Here is a 17,500-nt window from a genome sequence, read left to right as displayed (position 1 = left end):
GACCCGGGCTTTTGACACACAACTAACAGGCCAGGAAAAGTATTTAAAGAGACCCAGACTTTTGACACACAACTAACAGGCCAGGAAAAGTATTTAAAGAGACCCAGGCTTTTGACACTCAACTTACAGGCCAGGAAAAGTATTTAGAGAGACCCAGGCTTTTGACACACAACTTACAGGCCAGGAAAAGTATTTACAGAGACCCAGGCTTTTGACACACAACTTACAGGCCAGGAAAAGTATTTAAAGAGACCCAGGCTTTTGACACACAACTTACAGGCCAGGAAAAGTATTTACAGAGACCCAGGCTTTTGACACACAACTTACAGGCCAGGAAAAGTATTTAAAGAGACCCAGGCTTTTGACACACAACTTACAGGCCAGGAAAAGTAATTAGAGAGACCCAGGCTTTTGACACACAACTAACAGGCCAGGAAAAGTATTTAAAGAGACCCAGGCTTTTGACACACAACTAACAGGCCAGGAAAAGTATTTACAGAGACCCAGGCTTTTGACACACAACTTACAGGCCAGGAAAAGTATTTAAAGAGACCCAGGCTTTTGACACACAACTTACAGGCCAGGAAAAGTAATTAGAGAGACCCAGGCTTTTGACACACAACTAACAGGCCAGGAAAAGTATTTAAAGAGACCCAGGCTTTTGACACACAACTTACAGGCCAGGAAAAGTATTTAAAGAGACCCAGACTTTTGACACACAACTTACAGGCCAGGAAAACTATTTAAAGAGACCCAGACTTTTGACGCACAACTAACAGGCCAGGAAAACTATTTAAAGAGACCCAGGCTTTTGACACACAACTAACAGGCCAGGAAAAGTATTTAAAGAGACCCAGGCTTTTGACACACAACTTACAGGCCAGGAAAAGTATTTAAAGAGACCCAGGCTTTGGACGCACAACTAACAGGCCAGGAAAACTATTTAAAGAGACCCAGGCTTTTGACACACAACTTACAGGCCAGGAAAAGTATTTAAAGAGACCCAGGCTTTTGACGCACAACTAACAGGCCAGGAAAAGTATTTAAAGAGACCCAGACTTTTGACACACAACTAACAGGCCAGGAAAAGTATTTAAAGAGACCCAGGCTTTTGACACACAACTTACAGGCCAGGAAAAGTATTTAAAGAGACCCAGGCTTTTGACACACAACTAACAGGCCAGGAGGAATCTGGTGAACACTTCTGATGTGCGGCGACCCAATGACTCTTCACAGTTAATTGGAGTAGGAGGAGGAGGGGCATCAGAAGAAGGATGGGGGCGGGATAAGGGAGAAGGGGCGAAGGAAGGGAGCAAACAGAAGAAGGAGGAAGGGGAGGAGGACGACGACGACGACAAGACGAAGAAGAAGGAAGAGGAGGAGGACGACGACGACGACAAGACGAAGAAGAAGGAAGAGGAGGAGGAGAAAGGAGGAGGAGGAGGAGACAAAGAAGAAGAAGAACAAGAACAAGAAGAACAAGAAGACGACAATGATGATGATGATGATGACGAAAATGACGAAGAACAAGAACAAGAAGCAGCAGCAGCACTTACCTCCCCATGGCCCCCACAGGGGTTTTTGTGGCCCCCCGGACAGGGCAGACACTCTCTGCCGTAGAATCCAGGACAGCATTTCCGAATCTGCCAGAGAAAAATCAAACCAAATCAAATCACGCCTGTCCTATCTAAGCAGAGACCCAACGCTTATAGAATGCTGCTATGTTTTGAAAGGATATATATATATATATATATATATATATATATACACTTTTTGGCTCACTTGTGTAAACAAAGTGAGTCTATGTAATAATTCTGATTTGGTTATCTCTGTGTGGATTGTGTATATGTATGTGTATGTATGTGTGTGTGTTTGTGTGTGGGGGGAGGGGGGGGCGAGGGAGGAGGGTGCGCGCGTACAAATATGCGTTTATGCATGCGTGCAAGCGTGTGTGTTAATGTGTATATATGTGTGTGCGTGTCTGTCTCTCTGTCTGTCTCTCTGTCTGTCTGTCTGTGTGGATAGCGATCAAAATCCCAGGAGGTTTAAATGTTTTCTTTTTTTCCGGGAGAAGACATCTAAATTGTGATTTCTATCGAGATATGTCGAAATAGCGGTGGTTGCTTCTTTTGAATGTTTTAACTTGTTGAATGTATGGTGATTATTTTAGGGTTTCTTTTAATTTTCTCGATTCGTCTGGGATAATTGTGAAGCTTTATCACTTTAAGCCAGTAATTCTGCCCTTTTTTACTGATTTGCCCACGTTATGTGCACACACTGACATTTGTCACATCTGTAGAACATATAAAACGGCCAAACAGCACGGTTCATGGCGTATCATCTCAATCATGAAGCTTCTTGAGGCAAGCAGGTCCCGTCTGTGATAAGGATGACAGCCCGTATGTTTAATTGTCGTCTCTGGGTTATCAAAACAATAAGCATTAAACGGATTTTAAACAAACAGACATCAAAGACACACACACAAAAAAAACGTAAGGCCACAATGGAAAAACACACTGCAGAATAGACAACCAGGTAGCGCCAGTCCCAGTGTTGACAATATCGCTGCGTGATCGCCAGAGGAAAGCAGAGTGACATAAGGAGCGTGGGGAGGGGGGGGGGTGTCAATGCTTGCTGGTGGAAGAAAGGGGGGCGGGGGGGGGGGGGGGTGAGGGGGGGGGCGACCGGTAAGGCTGAAAAAGCAGAAAATAGTGAAGGAGGAAAAACGTACACATGTTTGCTGAATAATAATAACATATATAAGAATAATAATAATAATAACAATCACAATAACAACAACAACAACAACAATAAAAGAACAGCCTTGCACTGCGACAATGCAAACGCACGGTTTCTTTCAAATCCTTCTGGTTCAAAGGCTTCGCAGGCAGATCAAAATAACGTTTTGCTCCAATCCATTCACAAATCCAGTTGGTTAAAAACTGATGAGTGAAATAGTTCTCTCCCCTCACGAATGTCAAGAACAGCAAATCTGGTTGGAGAAGAAACGACAAAAATAAAAATAAAAAGTTGATCGGATCTTGAAGGATTAGATTCTCAGAAAGACACGCCATGCACGCGATAAACGATGGTGCCAAACAGCATATCCCACACAGAGAATTTGGCAACTTGAGACCACTCTCTGGAGGAAAAAAAAAACCAACGATAAGAAGCCTTTGATTCCAAATGCCACCGCAAGATCGTTGGCGTCAAATGGCAAAGTTTTCTATCAAATGAAGAGGTCAGAGACAGATTCCATCGGCGTTTCGTGTCAACCATCATCTGCTAACGGCTTCTCCACTGGTTGGAACATGTGCCGAGACTCACGACAGCAATAATTAAACCAGTACCAAGCCGTGAATTTTGACACCTGTAGGTCTGAAAATGAGAGGACGGCCCAGGATGAAGTGGCAGCAGTGGAAAGAGACTTCTGTGTGCGTGTGTGTGTGTTTGGGGGTGGGTGAGGGGAGGGGGGAGGGGTATGTGTGTGCATGTGTGAATAAGTATACGAACAAAAAATAGTGCTATTGCCATTCCTTGTGGAACCATCTTTTTGAGAGGCTTTACACACCCACACTCACGGGGCAAACGGACAGTAACTTCAGAATGGAAGAAATGGTAAGAAAAGAAAACCTGGTCCGAAAGGAACACGAGACAGACCACACGATCTCCAGACACTGTTTGACGTCAGTTTGTCACGGATGCCCCAACAAGTGCGGGTTCACTGGGATGAACCGATACTGGGATATTCTGATACTGGGATATTCTGATTTGGACTGTGACTGACGGCAGAGGAAGGCTGAGAGCACCGAGGGCGAGAACAACCATGTACAACAACAAACTGCTTGCTGCCATGAGCTGTTCAACAGCGACAGAACAAAATGTCGGCTCCACTGCATCACGAGACAGACCCCGCCTGGGTGATCAAGGTTACACTGTTCAACCACCACCACCGCCCCCCCCCCCCCCCCCCCCCCCCCCCCCACCCATTCCACCCTTCTCCCCCCTTCCTCCAGTACCATGTCGCCCGTTTCCAGAAGACACGTTCTGTCCACTGTCCTTCACAGAGGACGCATAACCTGATCGAGTTACGTCTGCTGGCATCCATGTCGCTTTGCTGCGCTGGTTAAGTATGCCTCGTAACTCTCTCGCTTGCAGCGGAGGTCTGGCCTGAACGAGTTAAGTCTGCTGGAAGTCTTGTGGTTTTGCTGTGCTGGTTAAACGGGTCACCTAACGCTCTTGCTTGCCACGTAGCCTGCTCGTACCTCGTTACTGTCGCTTCGTTGTGGTCCATTCAAGTGAAATTATCTTCCTCACTCTCCGCCATTCAAAGGCCGTTTCAGTCCTGTAGAAATCATCACCAGTCATTCGCTTATCTCAGAAACACCAAGGACGATCATGGCGGCACCGACTCAGGGACAGCTGCAGTCTTTATTCACAGCTCAACACCATACGGAGATACAACACGGCACAACATGGCACATCAGCACAACACCACACCACAAAACAACACAACACAGCACAATAACAAACCACAACACAACACGGCACATCACAGCACCACACAACAACACAACACAACAGCACAGCACAGCACAGCACAGCGCAGCACTCACCGTGGTGGTACGAGTGCAGCGAGGTTTGCATCCAGAGACCGCCGTGTATCTGCCATCCAGCCATCCCCAGTACTGACACCCCTCTGTCACTTCTCCCTGAATAAACACAGTCACCAGTACTGACACCCCTCACTTCTCCCTGAATAAACACAGTCACCAGTACTGACTCCCCTCTGTCACTTCTCCCTGAATAAACACAGTCACCAGTACTGACATCCCTCTGTCACTTCTCCCTGAATAAACACAGTCACCAGTACTGACATCCCTCTGTCACTTCTCCCTGAATAAACACAGTCACCAGTACTGACATCCCTCACTTCTCCCTGAATAAACACAGTCACCAGTACTGACATCCCTCTGTCACTTCTCCCTGAATAAACACAGTCACCAGTACTGAACATCCCTCACTTCTCCCTGAATAAACACAGTCACCAGTACTGGACATCCGCTCACTTCTCCCTGAATAAACACAGTCACCAGTACTGACACCGCTCACTTCTCCCTGAATAAACACAGTCACCAGTACTGACATCCCTCACTTCTCCCTGAATAAACACAGTCACCAGTACTGACATCCCTCTGTCACTTCTCCCTGAATAAACACAGTCACCAGTACTGACATCCCTCACTTCTCCCTGAATAAACACAGTCACCAGTACTGACACCCTCTGTCACTTCTCCCTGAATAAACACAGTCACCAGTACTGACATCCCTCTGTCACTTCTCCCTGAATAAACACAGTCACCAGTACTGACATCCCTCACTTCTCCCTGAATAAACACAGTCACCAGTACTGACATCCCTCTGTCACTTCTCCCTGAATAAACACAGTCACCAGTACTGACATCCCTCTGTCACTTCTCCCTGAATAAACACAGTCACCAGTACTGACATCCGCTCACTTCTCCCTGAATAAACACAGTCACCAGTACTGACATCCCGCTCACTTCTCCCTGAATAAACACAGTCACCAGTACTGACATCCCTCTGTCACTTCTCCCTGAATAAACACAGTCACCAGTACTGACATCCCTCACTTCTCCCTGAATAAACACAGTCACCAGTACTGACATCCCTCTGTCACTTCTCCCTGAATAAACACAGTCACCAGTACTGACATCCCTCTGTCACTTCTCCCTGAATAAACACAGTCACCAGTACTGACATCCCTCACTTCTCCCTGAATAAACACAGTCACCAGTACTGACACCCCTCTGTCACTTCTCCCTGAATAAACACAGTCACCAGTACTGACATCCCTCTGTCACTTCTCCCTGAATAAACACAGTCACCAGTACTGACACCCCTCACTTCTCCCTGAATAAACACAGTCACCAGTACTGACATCCCTCTGTCACTTCTCCCTGAATAAACACAGTCACCAGTACTGACACCCCTCACTTCTCCCTGAATAAACACAGTCACCAGTACTGACACCCTCTGTCACTTCTCCCTGAATAAACACAGTCACCAGTACTGACATCCCTCACTTCTCCCTGAATAAACACAGTCACCAGTACTGACACCCTCTCTCACTTCTCCCTGAATAAACACAGTCACCAGTACTGACATCCCTCACTTCTCCCTGAATAAACACAGTCACCAGTACTGACACCCCTCTGTCACTTCTCCCTGAATAAACACAGTCACCAGTACTGACACCGCTCACTTCTCCCTGAATAAACACAGTCACCAGTACTGACATCCCTCACTTCTCCCTGAATAAACACAGTCACCAGTACTGACATCCTCTGTCACTTCTCCCTGAATAAACACAGTCACCAGTACTGACACCGCTCACTTCTCCCTGAATAAACACAGTCACCAGTACTGACACCCGCTCACTTCTCCCTGAATAAACACAGTCACCAGTACTGACATCCCCTTCACTTCTCCCTGAATAAACACAGTCACCAGTACTGACATCCCTCACTTCTCCCTGAATAAACACAGTCACCAGTACTGACATCCCTCTGTCACTTCTCCCTGAATAAACACAGTCACCAGTACTGACATCCCTCACTTCTCCCTGAATAAACACAGTCACCAGTACTGACATCCCTCTGTCACTTCTCCCTGAATAAACACAGTCACCAGTACTGACACCCCTCACTTCTCCCTGAATAAACACAGTCACCAGTACTGACATCCCTCACTTCTCCCTGAATAAACACAGTCACCAGTACTGACATCCCTCACTTCTCCCTGAATAAACACAGTCACCAGTACTGACATCCGCTCACTTCTCCCTGAATAAACACAGTCACCAGTACTGACACCTCTCACTTCTCCCTGAATAAACACAGTCACCAGTACTGACATCCCTCACTTCTCCCTGAATAAACACAGTCACCAGTACTGACATCCCTCACTTCTCCCTGAATAAACACAGTCACCAGTACTGACATCCCTCTGTCACTTCTCCCTGAATAAACACAGTCACCAGTACTGACATCCCTCACTTCTCCCTGAATAAACACAGTCACCAGTACTGACATCCCTCACTTCTCCCTGAATAAACACAGTCACCAGTACTGACATCCCTCACTTCTCCCTGAATAAACACAGTCACCAGTACTGACATCCCTCACTTCTCCCTGAATAAACACAGTCACCAGTACTGACACCGCTCACTTCTCCCTGAATAAACACAGTCACCAGTACTGACACCGCTCACTTCTCCCTGAATAAACACAGTCACCAGTACTGACACCCCTCTGTCACTTCTCCCTGAATAAACAGTCACCAGTACTGACATCCCTCACTTCTCCCTGAATAAACACAGTCACCAGTACTGACATCCCTCTGTCACTTCTCCCTGAATAAACACAGTCACCAGTACTGACATCCCTCACTTCTCCCTGAATAAACACAGTCACCAGTACTGACATCCCTCTGTCACTTCTCCCTGAATAAACACAGTCACCAGTACTAACATCCCTCACTTCTCCCTGAATAAACACAGTCACCAGTACTGACACCGCTCACTTCTCCCTGAATAAACACAGTCACCAGTACTGACACCCCTCACTTCTCCCTGAATAAACACAGTCACCAGTACTGACATCCCTCACTTCTCCCTGAATAAACACAGTCACCAGTACTGACATCCCTCTGTCACTTCTCCCTGAATAAACACAGTCACCAGTACTGACACCCCTCACTTCTCCCTGAATAAACACAGTCACCAGTACTGACACCGCTCACTTCTCCCTGAATAAACACAGTCACCAGTACTGACACCGCTCACTTCTCCCTGAATAAACACAGTCACCAGTACTAACATTTTTTTTTTATTATTATCATTTTCATTATTATCATTATTACTATCATCATCATTATTATTATAAGCATTTACGTGTTATCTTGAAAGTAAGTCCTGGGCGTTTATAAATAGAAAACAAATGTAAATATCATAACAGAAAAAACTGAATACAAGATACCAAATTTTTTTTTTTAATTATTCATACCCCCCTCACCCCAACCCCTCTCCCCCTTCCCGCCACACACACAACACACACAAACACACGCATGCACACACACGTCATGGCACACAATCATAAATAGCACACAATCAAAAATACAACCAACATATTCTGAAACTATCTAAACTCACTCACTCACTGACAGTCATTTCAGTGCCTACTGGAAAGGGATGAGCTGTTGAGAATTATTCAGGAGGGGAAAAGGCGAGTCTTCAGACTGGATTTGAAATATTGCAGCGTAGATGGGTGACGGAGAGGCTGAGGAAGTCGATTTCGAACAACGTGGGCTGAACACACACACAGTCACTAGTACTGCAACTCCCCCTTTCCACTACACCTTCAATGGTGACATTGGTGCGAGTTGTTGTTTGGGGTTGTTTTTGTTTCTGTGTTGCTGTTTTTGTTGGTGGTGGTGGTGGTGGTGGTGTTTTTGGGGTTGTTTTTTTTTTAATGAGGCGCTAGACTGAGGTCCAATGTCCAGCATTCACTTTGCACCAGTTAAAAAAAAAAAAAAAAAAACAACACCCGGATTGTCCCTGGCAAACTTAAGGAGAGAAAAAATGTACGACTGTAAAACAAAATATACTTGCAGGAGGGAAAATAAAATTTTAATATGGATGGTGCTGCACTATGGCCCAAAGCGTCAAGACTTTGAGAAATTGTGACGTCTTATGATCTTGTGACGTCTTATGATATTGACGTCGTGTGATGTTGTACATGACAGGTTTGTTTCTGTAACTGCGTGTGTTGACGTGTGCTTGGTTTGACGCTTTTCGTTTTGTTCGGAATTCTATAGGCCTGGGTTGATGGTTCACCCATTTATGAGTGGCCAGGCATGTATATGAATAAATCATCAGAATCATCTGTGTGTGTGTGTGTGTGTGTGTGTGGGTGGGTGGGTGGGTGTGGGTGTTACACACACACACACACACACACACACCAACAACAACAGCAGCAATGTTTTGACATCAACGCACTCCAGACGACGCTATAAATCAAGAGAGATAACTACCAATAACTTCCTTTCCCTACCTCCAACCAAATCTCCTAAGGATTTATCGGTGCCGTTCACAAAGCATGTCTGCACTCTCGTGGTGTTAGTTCGTCCATGTACATATATCTGTCTTAGTTGCAAGCAGTGGGCCAGGGTTCCAACCTCGTCGCTAAGTCTTGTCAAATCTTTGTGTCGGTGATTTATCTGCTTTGCTCCCCAAGATTCGGGGACCTATTTGGACGGTCATTTTCTCGCATAATCGAAACGATATCGCTGTCGTTGTTTTGGTGTAAGAACCCATTTTCCCGTGGTTTACGACTCTGGTTTTGAGGGTATTGTACACAAATGTGCAGCCACTTTGCCATATTCTGAAAATTATCTGCAATGGTTCATTCAGTCTCTGCCAGTCAGAGAGCCGTTCTTTCCGACAATATCCCCGCACCCCCACACCCACATCCCAAGCCATGCAAAGGTGATTAATATATATATATATATATATAAACATGACGGCTTGAGTCATCAATTGTCGGTTCTTGTTAACCGTATGGGTCATTTGCGTCGTTTTCACTTCTAACTATTGATGATATACAAATTTTTTTTTTTTTAAAACAGATAGAAAAGGTGGATTACATGCCACATGTCAGTGTCATTATCAGTATCAGTAGCTCATGGAGGCGTCACTGCGTTCGGTCAAATCAATATACGCTACACCACATCTGCCAAGCAGATGCCTGACCAGCAGCGTAACCCAACGCGCTTAGTCAGGCCTTGACACACTAGCATTGCAACACATTTGTTCCGAGCTGTGGTGCGATGAGAAGTGAAACTCAGAGCATGCGCAGACGGGAATCGTTTTTTTTTTTTTTTGTTTTTTTTTTAAAGACGATGGGTTAGCTGTCTGAGTGAACCGCGTGTGTCTTGACTACAAAGATAACTGATCCTTCAAGGTAAACTGCACCCGCGGGCCCCAACCATGTCAAAGATAACTTCACCTTCACCTTCACCTATCCCGTAGTCTTGTGGACCGTTGGGGCGCCCCAGGTGATCTGGCAACAAGCATCCTCCAATCCTCTCGGGTTTTCTGACCTCCTGATTGTATCGCTCAACCTCAAGCCCGTCCATTCTGGGATGTTGTCCTCCCATCTCTTCCTCTGTCTGCCTCTCCTTCTCCCTCCTTGCACTGTGCCCTGCAGGAATGTCTTGGCAAGCCCTGATGATCTCGTGACATGGCCATACCATTTGAGCTTGCGTCTCTTGACCAAGGTCAACAGGTCTTCGTAGGGCCCAATGACTTGCCTGATTCTGTTTCGAACTTCTTCGTTCGTGATATGATCTTTGTAGGAGATGCCCAGGAGTCTTCGAAAGCATCTCATCTCAGTGGACTGTATTCTCTTTTCTATTACAGCTGTTAAGGTCCACGATTCACATGCATACAAGAGTATTGATGTCACCAGGGTACGCATCAGTCTGATCTTTGAGCCGAGTGCAATGTTCCGGAAAGATAACTTGCCTGAAGGCAAAATGAATTTTGTCGTGAATACGGCCCCTGTGTGGAGTGAGGAAAACAGGATCAACTGCCTTTCCCAGAAAAAAAAAAACCAGCACCATCCTGAAACGGGGCCTCGTACCCTGATGCACTGGTGAACACTGGATCACAAGTTCACACGACGCCTAACCGACATTGCCACGGTGCCTCCGGAGCGACCATGAACATGGATCATGATGTTCGTTTTGTACACACCGTGTTGGTGTGGGAGAGGGAGGAAGCGAAGAGGGGTGGGGGGGGGGGGTGGAGTGCAAACTGAAGCCTTTCCCCGGGAAGACTTACCGAGAAAATGTCACTTTCCCTTGGGCACTTCAGCTCTGCGTTACACGGTTGGCACCGTCCCTGCACACACACACGCACACACGCACAAACACACACACACACATACACGCACACACACACAAACGCACAGGCACATACACACACACGCACACGCACACACACACACACACACGTTATCAACGTCAACATTATACGGTAAAAATGGTCATCAATCTTTAATCTTTATACATATCTGATTAGGTTTGGTAACTCTTTCCAAACAGCAGTAAGCAAATCACGGCTGTTTTTGTTCGTCTGGTGTACCTAATTAGGTTTATTTTGTTCTGTTGCACATTCCATTCCTTGCTCGTAATATGCTGGGGTTTTTTTTGTTTGTTTTGGGGTTTTTGGGGGTTGTTTTTTTTTTTCAAACCAAGGGTAAGCTTTAAAGGCCATGACGAGCGCGTTGGTTTTATTCGTAGTCATCTGCTCCTCTTCATCATTAGGTTGGTGCAGCGTATATGGATCTGTCCGCACGCTTTAAGACCACCTTAAAACTGAACTGATATGGGGAGACAGAGAGAGAGAGAGGGAGGGAAGAAGAGAGAAAAAGAGAGAAAGAGAGACAGACAGGCAGACAGACAGAGGACCGTGAACCCACCTGAACAGTGGAGTTGGTGACGGCGTCGCAGCGGCTGGGCAGGATGTCCGCCAGGTGGTCCGGAATGAGAGGACCGTCGATATGGTAATACACGGCGTTGCGGCACGGAATGTCCGCCTGGGAGATGTTCACCTTCCCGTTCAACTGCACCCGGCCCTGCACACCGCGTCACCCTCATCATCTGGGCCATCATGTCGTCATGGTCATCGTGTCGTCATGGTCATCATGTCGTCATGGGTCATCGTGGTCAAGATCATGGTGATAGTGATAGTGATGGTGGTGGTGGTAGTGGTGATAATGGTGATGATGATGATGATGATGATGGCGATGGTAGTGGTGGTGGTGGTGATGACGGTGGTGATGACGATGTTGGTGATATGTCCATGATTATAATGATAATGGCGGTGAGGACGAGAAGGTGGAGGAGGAGGAGGAGGAGGAGGAGGAGGAGGAGGAGAAACAGCAGCAGAAGAAGAATAGCAATCATCATCATCATCATCATCATCATCATGCAGATTGACAAACCACACCTCCCACACAGGAACCACTTAGTGTTTACAATGGGGAAAAAAAAAGTAAAAACATACATACATCAAGTTCACCAAACACGAACAAGCGTGTTCGCACACAAACACGCAAATTAACCCTTTCACCGCCAAGCTCGCATTTATGCACAGGCGTGGTAGAGGACCCATGTCACTGAAAGGTGACCATTCATTGGTCTGTTATCCATGAACCTACTGCTCTTAATGTTTGGTGGTAGGACAGGCCATATTTTCAATACATCGCAGGGGGAATCCCCAGCTATTCTTAGCCACTGTCTTTTCTGTGTTTATATACCACAAGGGAATTTTGTACTCTAAATTGACTGGCGGTGAAAGGGTTAACATCAGCACACACATAGACACGACCAGCACAAGAACATGAGTCAGTCAGACTGCTGGCAAACCGGAAGAGGTGTGTTTTGTCTGACGGCCATTCTGAACTGAGGGGTCCACGTGAACGACTGAGAAGGGATGGCTGTTCCATCCTACTACTACTACTGCTGCTACTACTACTACTGCTGCTACTACTGCTGCTACTACTGCTGTTGCTGCTGCTACCAACAACAACAACAAAATAACAGAAAAACAATGATTAACATCATCATCATCATCGTCATTATCAGCATCAGCATCATCATCATTATCATTATTATTATTATTATCATCATCATTATCATTCACAACAACACAATATAAAGTACAGATAAGAAATAATGTATTGTTGCATTACTGTTATTACTGAACAAAAACAAGACTAGGTTAAGAAGAAGAAGAAAAAGAAAAAAGAAAAGACATGTTCAATAAAACAGCAAAAACCGGCACCACCAGGCTATAACATAACAAATACAATACCGTGTGGTGAAAAAAAACACGTGAAAAAATAAACTGGTATCGCTGTTTTTCGGAACAAATATAGCACAAAGTATAAAGAACCAGGTAGATTTTTTTTTTTTTTAAATCACGAAGCAGTCATTATTGATTTCTATTGCTGGACAAATAAAGAAGCGGAGGGAACAGAGCGCGTGCAAAACGTGCCCTGTGTCTTGGGCTCAAGTCAACCCATGTCTTCAGTGTGATTCATGGCCCATTCAGGTAACAAAATAGAGCGATACAAATATCCACACAGAAATGTTTCTTAGCTATAAATGACTACCAAGTGAAACCGATCTTTCAGTCAAAGAAGGCTAAGGTTTCTTAGCTGCCCTTTTTTTTGTAGAAGTGCCCCAGTTGTTTATCTTGTTGTGGGTTTGTTTGTTTGTTTGTTGTTTTTTTCGTCGTCTTCTTTTGTTATTGTTTGCGGGGCGGAGAGGGGGCGGTGTAGGGTTGTTGTTTTTTTCTTTTATCTGATCGTTTGTTTGTCTATGTTCCTTTTTTTCTCTCTCCTTTCCTTTTGTTTGTCTCATGTACGTTTATGTGTATTTGACTGTGCCTTCATATCTGTGAAACTGCATGTTTGGTGCATATCTGTTATGCATGTGTGGGTGTATGTGTGAATGTGTGTTTCTTCATGTTTTACATTTATTTGCTTATTTATTATCATTGTTGCCTTTTTTATTATTATTACTACCTTTTTTTCATATTATAATTATTATTTATTTATTTATCTATTTATGTATTTATTTACTTATTTATGTACGCTTATCTATTATTTATTCACCTTTTTTTTCTTTTTTCTTTTTTTTTCTCAAGGCCTGACTAAGCGCGTTGGGCTACGCCGCTGGTCAGGCATCTGCTTGGCAGATGTGGTGTAGCGTATATGGATTTGTCCGAACGCAGTGACGCCTCCTTGAGCTACTGAAACTGAAACTGAAACTGTTTGTTTTCCATTTGTTGTTTCTGTTGTCCTTTTCCTTTCTTTCTTTCCTTCGTCTTTCTCACTGGACACCTCAGCACAATGTCAAAGGGAAGGAAAGAAGAAGAAAAAAAAAGGAATAAAGGCGATGATCAACGATGGCTAATGACGACGACGGTGATTGCAACAATAATAAATAATGCAGAATCACAATACTCTGATTTATCGTTCCTTTCAAAGTACCTTATCTCCTCATTGGTAAAGATTAAGCGTGTATATCCAGCAGTAACAACAACAAAAAAACAAAAAACAAAAACAAAAAAAAATCACAGTAGTATCCGCCTTCTCTTTTTTTTCTTTTTTTTTAAATTCACTTGCTGCAATGTAATAATGTCATGGATCGAATCTGTGTCGTTTAGTGCTATGTTTATGGGCACTGTAAAAAAAAACAACAACAAACATTAATGATTAAAAAAGACTTGTGAAAGGATAAATCCCCAAAGAAAAACAATGAAAAAATCGATTGAATGTTTGCGCAATATAAAACAAAAATGACGAGACTCAAGGTTATGAACTGATAAGAAAAAGCATCAATTTCGCCTTTATGATAAAAAAAAAAAATGGAAAAATGAGTTAAAGAAAAAAAGAAAAAGAAAGAAAAACACACAAGACGGGGTCTGACTTTCAGACTAAAAGAAAGAGAGAAAAGATTAAATCTCTGTGTGTGTGTGTGTGTGTGTGTGTGTGTGTGTGTGTGTGTGTGTGTGTGAGAGAGAGAGAGAGAGAGAGAGAGATTGAGTTTGAGTGCGTGAATGAGAGTGAGTGAGTGAGTGAGTGAGTGAGTGAGTGTGTGTGTGTGTGTGTGTGTGTGTGTGTGTGTGTGTGTAATTAAAGTGAGTGTGTGTGTGTGTGCGTGCATGCGTGTGTGTGTGTGTGTGTGTGTGTGTGTGTGTGTGTGTGTGTGTGTGTGTGTGTGTGTGTGTGTGTGTGTGTAATTGAGTTTGAGTGCGTGAGTGAGCGTGCGTGTGTGTGCGTGCGTGCGTGCGTGCGTGTGCGTGCATGCGTGTGTGTGTGTGTGTGTGTGTGTGTGTGTGTGTGTGTGTGTGTGTGTAATTGAGTTTGAGTGCGTGAGTGCGTGAGTGAGCGTGTGTGTGCGTGCGTGTGTGTGTGTGTGTGTGTGTGTGTGATCGCGTGTGCACGCAACACAACACAACTTAACACAGCACGACACGCAATGACCCAGACTCTAAGAAACATTGCCTACACACTGACCCCCATCCCAGAATGACCACGACAATGGTGGGGGGGTCAGGAGCAGCGCTTAGAACAACGAACCTGTAAAGCTGGCTTCCTGGTGACAAAAACTAACAAACCAGTTAATCTCCCTTTGAAGTGACAAAGACAATGAACCTGTTAATCTCCCTTTGAAGAGAAAAAGACACACAATGAACCTGTTAATCTCCCTTTGAAGTGACAAAGACAATGAACCTGTTAATCTCCCTTTGAAGAGAAAAAGACACACAATGAACCTGTTAATCTCCCTTTGAAGTGACAAAGACAATGAACCTGTTAATCTCCCTTTGAAGTGACAAAGACAATGAACCTGTTAATCTCCCTTTGAAGAGAAAAAGACAATGAACCTGTTAATCTCCCTTTGAAGTGACAAAGACAATGAACCTGTTTAACCTCTTAATCTCCCTTTGAAGTGACAAAGACAATGAACCTGTTAATCTCCCTTTGAAGTGACAAAGACAAACAACAAACCTGTTAATCTCCCTTTGAAGTGACAAAGACAAACAATAAACCAGTTAATAATCTCCCCTTGAAGTGACAAAGGCTAACAACAAACCGGTTAATCTCCCTTCGATCTGGTAAAGACTAACAACAAACCGGTTAATCTCCCTTTGTTTTGACAAAGACAACAAACCAGTTAATAATCTCCCTTCGAAGTGACAAAGATTATCAAGGAACGACTGAAGCTCTCTACGAAAGGGCAGAGACTACAAATTGCTTTAAACTGATCTTTCTCATCTTAAACATTACATTTTGAAATTATACTCAATACATAAAAAGCTTGGATGTTTTTTTAAAAAGTGCATCATAAGTGAGTCTTGAAGGCCTTGCCTCTCTTGTTTCAAAATGTAATGTTTAAGATGAGAAAGATCAGTTTAAAGCAAATTAACTCCCCCTAGCAATACAGAGTAATTTCCCTTTTTTACTATCTGCACCAAAACGTTTGCAAAATAAATAAAACTTCCCTGCTTAGCAAAAGAAGTTCCTGTTTGAACAAAAAATGATAATAATGACTGCTCTAGCTGTTGGGTCGAATATCAGATCAAAGTGCCAAGTTTAGAGAATACAAAAAATATAAATATAACAGTAAATGCAGTTTGCATATAATTAGGCTTCATTCTTTATTTTTTTGTGCCCATCCCAGAGGCGCAATATTGTTTAAACAAGATAACTGGAAAGAACTGAATTTTTCCTATTTTTATGCCAAATTTGGTGTCAACTGACAAAGTAGTTGCAGAGAAAATGTCACAATAAACCAGTTAAGCTCCCAACGAAGAGACAAAGGCCGCGAACAAACGTATCAAGTGACTAAGACTAACAAACCATTTAAGCTCTCTACAAATTGACATTGACGAACTTAGTGTGCTTTCCCGTGGCCTGTTGTGTATAAACACAAGACAGACTACTGACAGGACCACTCTCTCATTCCTACAACGTTGTCGCTTCTGACGACAGGCTACAGATTAAATCACTCAGTGCAGCCAGTCCTCTCTTCTCCTCTACACAGACCCCTCGGATGTCCAGTGGGTGTCTGAATGACCCAACCTTTAGCTTCCGTCGTCAGAATTGTCGTAGTCTTTGTCAACATTCACGTCTTCAGTATAAGAGCCTTCCGCTTGCAATATTTTGATGATGGTAATTGGGGTGAAACGCTGTTAACGTCGTCTCTTTCGCCGTTCGTATGGAGAGAGTTAATTCAATTCGGACTCGAGTATCGAGTAGGTGAGCGAGAGGTCTTTCGTCTTCAATGTCGATTGTCTGTTTGTCCAAAGAAATAGAGATTACTTCGCACGCACGAACAAAACAAGCAGGAGGAGAAAAAAAGATGTTTCAGTTTCAGATTCTCAGGGAGGCGACACTGCGTCCGGACAAATCCATATGCGCTACACCACATCTGCTAGACAGATGGCTGACGACAGCATAACCCAACGCGCTTAGTCAGGTCTTGGGTGCGTGCATGTGTATTTGTGTACCTATCAGAGTGGATCTATTCTATATTAAAAATAATAATAAATTGCCAGACGACAACACGAGGTGCCATGGGTTCTTTTTCAGTGCGCCAAGTGCGTGCTGCACACGCGACCTCGGTGTCGTCTCATCCGAAGACACAGACGCTCATTTTGATTTTCAAGTCAAACTTGGGAGAAAGAGCTTCAGTTTCAGTTTCAGCAGCTCAAGGAGGCGTCACTGCGTTCGGACAAATCCATATACGCTACACCACATCTGCCAAGCAGATGCCTGACCAGCAGCGTAACCCAACGCGCTTAGGGAGAAAGAGCGAGAGCGGGAATCGAACCCAGACCCTC

The 17,500-nt window shown here is 44.3% G+C and overlaps 1 protein-coding gene across 2 annotated transcripts in view; it reads right to left on the bottom strand.

Moving 5' to 3' along the window:
• The window catches only part of LOC143299921 (stabilin-2-like), a 283,357-nt gene that overhangs the window by 236,494 nt on the left and 29,363 nt on the right, over positions 1-17,500 (bottom strand). For both annotated transcript variants that reach the window (XM_076613459.1, XM_076613458.1), the window contains exons 16-19: positions 11,565-11,720; positions 10,925-10,984; positions 4,617-4,712; positions 1,557-1,643 (exon numbers count right to left, since the gene is read on the bottom strand). In XM_076613459.1, the coding sequence (XP_076469574.1) occupies positions 1,557-1,643; positions 4,617-4,712; positions 10,925-10,984; positions 11,565-11,720 (399 nt within the window). The remainder of the gene's footprint in view (positions 1-1,556; positions 1,644-4,616; positions 4,713-10,924; positions 10,985-11,564; positions 11,721-17,500) is intronic.

The sequence above is a fragment of the Babylonia areolata genome, chromosome 25, assembly GCF_041734735.1.
Source record: "Babylonia areolata isolate BAREFJ2019XMU chromosome 25, ASM4173473v1, whole genome shotgun sequence".
NCBI lineage: Eukaryota > Metazoa > Mollusca > Gastropoda > Neogastropoda > Buccinidae > Babylonia > Babylonia areolata.
This window is presented reverse-complemented; position numbering and strand designations above follow the sequence as displayed.